The sequence below is a fragment of the Cryptotermes secundus genome, unplaced genomic scaffold, assembly GCF_002891405.2.
Source record: "Cryptotermes secundus unplaced genomic scaffold, Csec_1.0 scaffold50, whole genome shotgun sequence".
Lineage (NCBI taxonomy): Eukaryota > Metazoa > Arthropoda > Insecta > Blattodea > Kalotermitidae > Cryptotermes > Cryptotermes secundus.
Window position 1 is genome coordinate 1,694,737 of NW_019721758.1, and position 8,275 is coordinate 1,703,011.

Here is an 8,275-nt window from a genome sequence, read left to right on the forward strand (position 1 = left end):
GTAAGACTATTTCATTCACAAAATGTGTCTGACAAAAACAATATACTGAAAAAGTAATCTCAAAGACCAACAACTCAAATTATTTTTTCTTTATAGTGATTTGGCACATTAATCATATTTAAATGTTGTGTTTATGTAGCACTAAAATTCAAAAACAGAAATGTAACAAATCCATAACAATTTGCTCAAAAGCCACATCAAATAAAAATTCATACACTTGATTATTACAGAACAGGTTAAAAAATTAGCTACTGTGAAATCCTCCGTCATGAAACTAAAAGAACAATGCACACCTAGAAAGGCTCCCACTTACAAGATTTTAGAACAAGTACTATAATACTGTATTGCAGCATCCTGCTGCACTATTCCATTTTTATTTTAAACCTCATTTTACTTGGTATTCAAGAACGAGACATGCAGCAAAGAACTCAGCAAGAAGAAGCACGACACCCTAACAACACACGTGTACATTCGATGGACCTACACATGTAATAGCAGTAATAACATAAAGCAGCAGTTTCCCCATTAGATAGATTCTAATGCCTGATGGCCATATTGGTTGAAACATGTTGTGACCTTTAAATTTTAAATTTATAACTTAAAATTTTTAAACTTTAAGTTGCGCATAAGACTGTAAAATAATATTTATAATAAAAACACGTATTATACTTGGGCAACAATTATTATCCAAAGGAGCATTATGATTTAGCTATAAAAACTGATCTTCTTGAGTTTCAGATTACAATTTACATGTATGAGTTTGGAACTACATCTTCCATCCCTCCTTGTGCAGTCCTGCATTCAACATTTAAAAATATTAGTCCTACATATTAAACATCACTTCATTATATAACTTCATAAATTTTGCAAGCTGGCTCAAGTAGTGGTTATAAAAAGTTGATGAGTCTGTAGATATAAATAAAAGTAGTACCATGTTCCATGGACATGCCTCTACATTCAGATCTTTAAATGATTCACATAATAAGATTAATTAAGAGTTTAGATTTCTTGCTGTGAAGGGCCGTTTCTCAAACAGAATTCTGGAGCTAAGAGGAGGATTGCAAATCTGCTTGCCAAAAATTCACAAAAATCTTCACTCTACAGCATATAGCCTCTTATGGGTCTTAAATTACAATTAAAGCACTGCTTAAGCAGAATGACATAGGTAAGTAAAATACTGTTTCAATAAAAATCAAGCCTACCGCTTAGGTGCTGCGAGATAGCTAGATGGAACAAATCTTAAAATCTAGTTAACAGTCTACATTAGTTCCTACCGTTCTAACCTTGCGCTTTGCGGGTTGGGCTGTCGCAGAGCTCACCACTACTGTCTGTGTAGCAGAAATAGTTTCATCCCTTGACACTTGAGGCTGTTTCAATGATGTATCTGGGTGATCCACTGAGATCTCATGTTTACAGGAAACAGTAAATCCACTCTCCATCTCTGGTAAAGCCACTTCAGGCATTTTCTGGTATAAATTTGAGCCTGGGGATACTTCAGTAACAGTTGTACCACATCTCTGGAAGGAACTTTTCAAAACATTTATCTCTGCAGAACCGATACCATCTATACTACCACTGTCTTGTTCTTTCACATTAACATCCTCAATAGTTATCTTCCCATTAAGTATTTTTGGCTTACTGACATTCAGAGTCTCTGTTTCACTACCCATGGTATCTTCACAACCTTGATTACTGCCATCTCCTTGATCTTCAAATCCTCTGCATCCCTCTTCTTCAGTCTCTTCACTTGAATTAACAGATAACTCAAGCTTTACATCTGCAACCTTTCCTCTCAGTAAGCCCTGAAAACAAACATTCTAGAAAACACATCAAGTTTTACTACCAAGTTGAATGCTTCCACCACTTCCAGACTACCAGTCACTAACAGCCTACCTGGCTGGACACTAGCAGTTCATTCTGATACAAGACTATCAACTGAGGTAAATACTATCAGTCAATGGCTCTGAAATGATTCATGCTCACATAAGTATGCTTTACATCTGAATGAATATTATGTCAAACTGCATGTTAATTTGTGATCACCACCAACTTGATAAAAGCTGCATCAAAAACGCATTAAGTACTGACAATCATTGCAAGTGAATATGGTTCACTGCACTGTTGAAAAACAATCCTTTGTACTAACTGTTTGTCAGGTGTGATTTTACTAGAAAATGTACAATTCCAAGCACATAAACTTATTAATGAAGTCTGCTCTACTGGTAACCTTTGTCCAAAGAACTTGTTAAAAAATGGTGTGCACTTACTGAAGACCAAGTAGATAAAACCCACGGATTAGACTAAACAGAACATTCACCTAATCTCTCCCCATACAACTTTTACTCATCTGACAGTTTGAAGGGAAAAATGTACAAAACAAACCCATACACATAAAATGCTCCGCTGAGAAACAATTTTACAATTTACTCATGAAAAAACTGTTCTCACCTGCTTAAATAAAATATATAAGCACTGCATTTTCAGAACCTACAATGCAGGCATGTTCAGTTTATCGTTCTCATGAAACAATTCTACACTGGTTTCTGGATTAAGAGGTAATGCTCTTCCGAAGGTAGGCCTTTACTAGCTGGTTTGTGGAAAGCGACTGAAGTATCTGATATAGTACAAACACAAATTTGGGATGTGCAAACAGAAATTCTGAAACTTTGAAGACCGAAACTTTACTATAAATATACCTTAAGAAATTATTCCTAACTAGTATTTCAAACATAATTACATAACGGGTACTCTTCTTCATACACACACATAAAACACTGTGCATTTGAGATAGTTTGCATTTACATCATATTTACAAACACAAGCCTCTCAAGATTTGTAGAAAGTAGGTTTTTCTCTTCTTGAGGTCACTACATTCTCTGGAATAGAAAACAACTGATTTCCCACTTATGTGGAAGGAACAGATACTTCAGAAGAACTCTGGCTAAAAAGTGGTGATTTTGTTAGTTTCCTATCATCACAATCATATATCAATTTTCTTTAAACTGGGGGGGGGGTTGTTAAGGCATGAAGTAGGATTTTCGCTTAGTGAGGGGTGGAGTCCAACTGGGTCCACTCGGCACAGCGGCCAATGATTGGCCTATTGTAGCCTGCCCTGGGTGATTATGATGGAGAATTTGGTGGAATGAAGATTGGCAGGGCAAACCAAAGTACTCGGAGAAAACCAACCCCAGCGCCACTTTGTCCACCACAAATTCCACTTGACCAGACCTGGGATCAAACCCAGGCCACTGCGGTGAGAAACCAGAGACTAACCGCTTGAGCTATTGTGCGGCCATAAGGCATGAAGTAAGTTAGAACCTGACATCTGAAAGACCGTGGGATAATTTCTCTCCTGAAACTTCTTTGCAAGCTTTCCACAGTTACATGCTTAGGTTTGATAAAACTAGATTTTCTGTCTGAAAACTACTTTTCACAGGAAACTTCTTTGAAGGCTTTTCAGTGAATGTGTATGCTTGGCAAATGAAAGATTTTGTCTGAAAACTATCCTTGATTCTTTCCAACATAATTTCTTGAATTTCACAATTTATCATAATATACATTAGACAGCAGATATGAGGGTTCGACTGACAACTGGATTTAACTGCAAATAATCACTTTCTCTGATCTACACTTCGTACACCTCACTGCTGAAAACACTAAGACTTCTGTATGTCTTCATTTGTCATTACTTTGTAATAATGTCTAACAGCGCAAATTCAAAACTCAACTGGTAACTGCTGACCTCTGACTCAAGACTGACTGGCTTATCCCATTCACCCTTGTCATATAGCCTCAGCGCAGACCGCACAAAAACCAACACTTATAGGAATTCCTAAACTGTTGAGTGACATGCTATGCAGGCCTAGCAATGGCTCAGGCACTGCTGATGCTGGAATATGTTTACCAAGCCATTGCCTAGCAATGGTCAACCATTCTCCACTATTCTGGCTTTTGGCCATCATACCACAATATTTTTGGCTGAAGTTCTTTTTGCTTCTAACAAAATAATGTCTTTGAAGCATGGATCCATTATCACTGCAATGAAAGTTTCTTTGTTAGTTTTATATCCTTGGAAAATGTTCTCAGTGCTAACTGGAATATTTATAAAAAATGTCAAAGCAGTTTTGTAATTTTCTTTATTACAATGTTTTCGGTCATTTTTCTGCCACACTATAAATCATAGGCATGGTTGCTGAAAGGTGAGATGATATTCCTCTGAACATAGCTGTTTTGATTCCATCAAGCTGCTGGAGAATTGCACTGCACTGAAATTTGTCCATCCACTGTAGGTACAGAAATCCCCCTGCTGGTGGTTACTTCTGTTACAAGAAACATGCACTGAAATTTGTCCATCCACTGTAGGTACAGAAATCCCCCTGCTGGTGGTTACTTCTGTTACAAGAAACAATGAGGCATACTAAACTCATTATTTCATTGCAAGCCTGGAACTTTAATTACTTCATCTCTTCCTGTACCTCCTTACAGCATTCATGTACCTTGGGACAGTTACTTTACACATTCAAGAGCCTCAGCCTTGAGTGTAACAACTCAGAAATTTAAGCGAAGATCTGCAATACCATTTCATTTATTTATTGCATTCTGTCAATCTATATAAGCTCAAACCAACCTATTGGATATAAAATCTGTCATGTTTAAACATAAAATAATAAAATATACATTCATAACCATGTTTGAACAGAAGATAATAAAATATTCATTCCTAACCCATACAAGGATAAATGAAAACACTAAGACCACTATAAATTAGTGCGGTCATATACAATAATATAAACACTGATACAGATGTAGTGAAAACATAAGCTGTGTAATTATATTATCCATAGGAGACACAATCAAGAAAAAGTGTTCGTTGAGAAGTTGATTTATAATATTCATCAATACTATAAAAAGCATGTTCAGTGAGACAGCTTTTTAATAAAATTTGTACTCTTTAATATCTTTGGATAGCAACTTAATGTTTGAGGGTAAGTGGTTATAAACCATGCTACACGAGAAGAGCACTCCTTTTTGGACTATAGATAGATCTGTAGAAGGTAAATATAAATTGTGATTATATCGTGTGTTGATATCATGAATCCATGTTAGGTGAGGTCCCTGTCACCACGGCATGGTGCGTCCTCAGGTTGCAGATGGAGATGCCCTCCAGTTTTGGAGGGAGCTGTGAATATATTGAATAAGCAGTCGCAGACAGCTGACAAGGGGTTGCCCTCCAGCTCGGGGGTTGGGCGTGGGGCTAACAACTCCACACCATAAAAAATCACTATGTTACGAAAATGAACACAAAGCCTTGGACCTGGACTGATTCCTTGGATAAACAACCTAAGCTAATGAAAATGGATATGAGATTTGGCACTTGGAATGTATGAAGTTTGTACAGGGCAGGTTCGCTCAGGGCAATGGCAGAAGAAATCTTAAAATATGTTAGATTTTGCGGGAGCACAGGAGGTCAGATGGGATGAAGGTGGCATCACACCAGCAGGAGCCTATACATATTTCTATGGAAAGGGGAATGAAAATCATGAATTAGGTACAGGTTTTTTCATACATAAGAGAATCATATCAGCAGTTAAAGAGGGTAGAATTCGTTAGTGATAGGATATCATATATAATACAAAAAGGTCGCTGATGTGATATCACTGCTATAAATGTTCATGCCCCAACAGAAGATAAAATTAATGACATAAAGGATANGGTCATATACAATAATATAAACACTGATACAGATGTAGTGAAAACATAAGCTGTGTAATTATATTATCCATAGGAGACACAATCAAGAAAAAGTGTTCGTTGAGAAGTTGATTTATAATATTCATCAATACTATAAAAAGCATGTTCAGTGAGACAGCTTTTTAATAAAATTTGTACTCTTTAATATCTTTGGATAGCAACTTAATGTTTGAGGGTAAGTGGTTATAAACCATGCTACACGAGAAGAGCACTCCTTTTTGGACTATAGATAGATCTGTAGAAGGTAAATATAAATTGTGATTATATCGTGTGTTGATATCATGAATCCATGTTAGGTGGGGTCCCTGTCACCACGGCATGGTGCGTCCTCAGGTTGCAGATGGAGATGCCCTCCAGTTTTGGAGGGAGCTGTGAATATATTGAATAAGCAGTCGCAGACAGCTGACAAGGGGTTGCCCTCCAGCTCGGGGGTTGGGCGTGGGGCTAACAACTCCACACCATAAAAAATCACTATGTTACGAAAATGAACACAAAGCCTTGGACCTGGACTGATTCCTTGGATAAACAACCTAAGCTAATGAAAATGGATATGAGATTTGGCACTTGGAATGTATGAAGTTTGTACAGGGCAGGTTCGCTCAGGGCAATGGCAGAAGAAATCTTAAAATATGTTAGATTTTGCGGGAGCACAGGAGGTCAGATGGGATGAAGGTGGCATCACACCAGCAGGAGCCTATACATATTTCTATGGAAAGGGGAATGAAAATCATGAATTAGGTACAGGTTTTTTCATACATAAGAGAATCATATCAGCAGTTAAAGAGGGTAGAATTCGTTAGTGATAGGATATCATATATAATACAAAAAGGTCGCTGATGTGATATCACTGCTATAAATGTTCATGCCCCAACAGAAGATAAAATTAATGACATAAAGGATAGATTCTATGAAGAACTAGAACATGTATTTGATAAATTCCCGAAGTACTCTATGAAAATTTCAATGCCAAAGTAGAGAGGGAAGACATTTTCAAACCAACAATTGGGAATGGGAGTTTGCATGAAATTAGTAATGATAATTGAGTTAGAGTAGTAAACTTTGTTACATCAAAAAATCTTACTGTCAAAAGTACAATGTTCCCACATCATAATATCCATAATTTTACTTGGACATCTCCTCATGGGAAGATGCACAATCAAATTGACCATATTTTGATAGATAGGTGATGGGATTCAAGTCTACTTGATGTCTGATCATTCAGGGCAGCAGACTGTGATACTGACCACTACCTGGCAGTGGCCAAGGTGGCAGTGAGTAAAAGAACAATGCACAGAGTTCATATGAAGAGGTTCAATCTCAAGAAATTAAATGAGGTAGAGGGTAAAGAGCATTATCGTGTTGAAATCTCAAATAGGTTTGTGGCTTTGGAAAACTTGGACATTGAGGTGGATGTTAATAAAACTTGGGAAACTATTAGAGAGAATATAAAAATGTCTGCCATAGAAAGTCTAGGTTATTATGAACTGAAGAAGCATAAGCCATGGTTCCATGAAGGATGCTCAAAATTATTAGATCAAAGAAAGCAGGCCAAACTGCAATTGTTACAGGATCCAAGCGAGTTAAATGGGGATAATCTGAATAATATAAGATGTGAAAGCAGCAGGCATTTCAGGAACAAAAAGAGGGAATATCTGAAAGACAAAATTGATGANTGTTAGATTTTGCGGGAGCACAGGAGGTCAGATGGGATGAAGGTGGCATCACACCAGCAGGAGCCTATACATATTTCTATGGAAAGGGGAATGAAAATCATGAATTAGGTACAGGTTTTTTCATACATAAGAGAATCATATCAGCAGTTAANCTCTCAGTTATTGAATGTACATAGGGTCACTGATGTTAGGCAGACAGAAATTGATACAGCTGAGCTGTTAATACCTGATCCTAGCCCTTTTGAGGTTGAAAGATCTATTGCAAAATTGAAATGGTATAAATTGCCAGGTAGTGATCAAATTCTGGCAGAATTTATTCAAGCAGGAGGCGAAATATTACGTTCTAAGATCCACAATCTAATTACTTCTATTTGGCATAAGGAAAAATTGTCTGATCAGTGGAAGGAATCTATTATCGTACAAGTTCACAAGAAGGGCGATAAAACTGACTGTAGTAATTATCGGGGGACATCACTGCTATCAACTTCATATAAAATTTTGTCCAATATTCTTCTTTCAAGGTTAAGTCCATATATAGATGAAATTATTGGGGATCATCAGTGTGGGTTTCGACATAACAGATCAACTACAGATCAGATCTTTTGCATTCGTCAGATATTGGAGAAAAAAATATGAGTATGAGACAGTAAATCAGCTATTCATAGACTTCAAGAAAGCCTACAATTCAGTCAGGAGGGAAGTATTGTACAATATTCTGATAAGAGTTTGNCAGTGGCCAAGGTGGCAGTGAGTAAAAGAACAATGCACAGAGTTCATATGAAGAGGTTCAATCTCAAGAAATTAAATGAGGTAGAGGGTAAAGAGCATTATCGTGTTGAAATCTCAAATAG

General features: G+C 36.9%; 1 protein-coding gene across 3 annotated transcripts in view; it reads right to left on the reverse strand.

Annotated features, from left to right (window-relative positions):
- The window catches only part of LOC111875608, a 73,347-nt gene that overhangs the window by 574 nt on the left and 64,498 nt on the right, over positions 1-8,275 (reverse strand). Inside the window, exon 20 of one of the 3 annotated variants that reach the window (XM_033755868.1) lies at positions 1,284-1,817. In XM_033755868.1, coding sequence (XP_033611759.1) covers positions 1,284-1,817 — 534 coding nt within the window. Of the gene's footprint in view, positions 1-1,274; positions 1,818-8,275 lie in introns of all 3 variants that reach the window. The other 2 variants (XM_033755867.1, XM_033755869.1) reach the window with 2 other exon arrangements.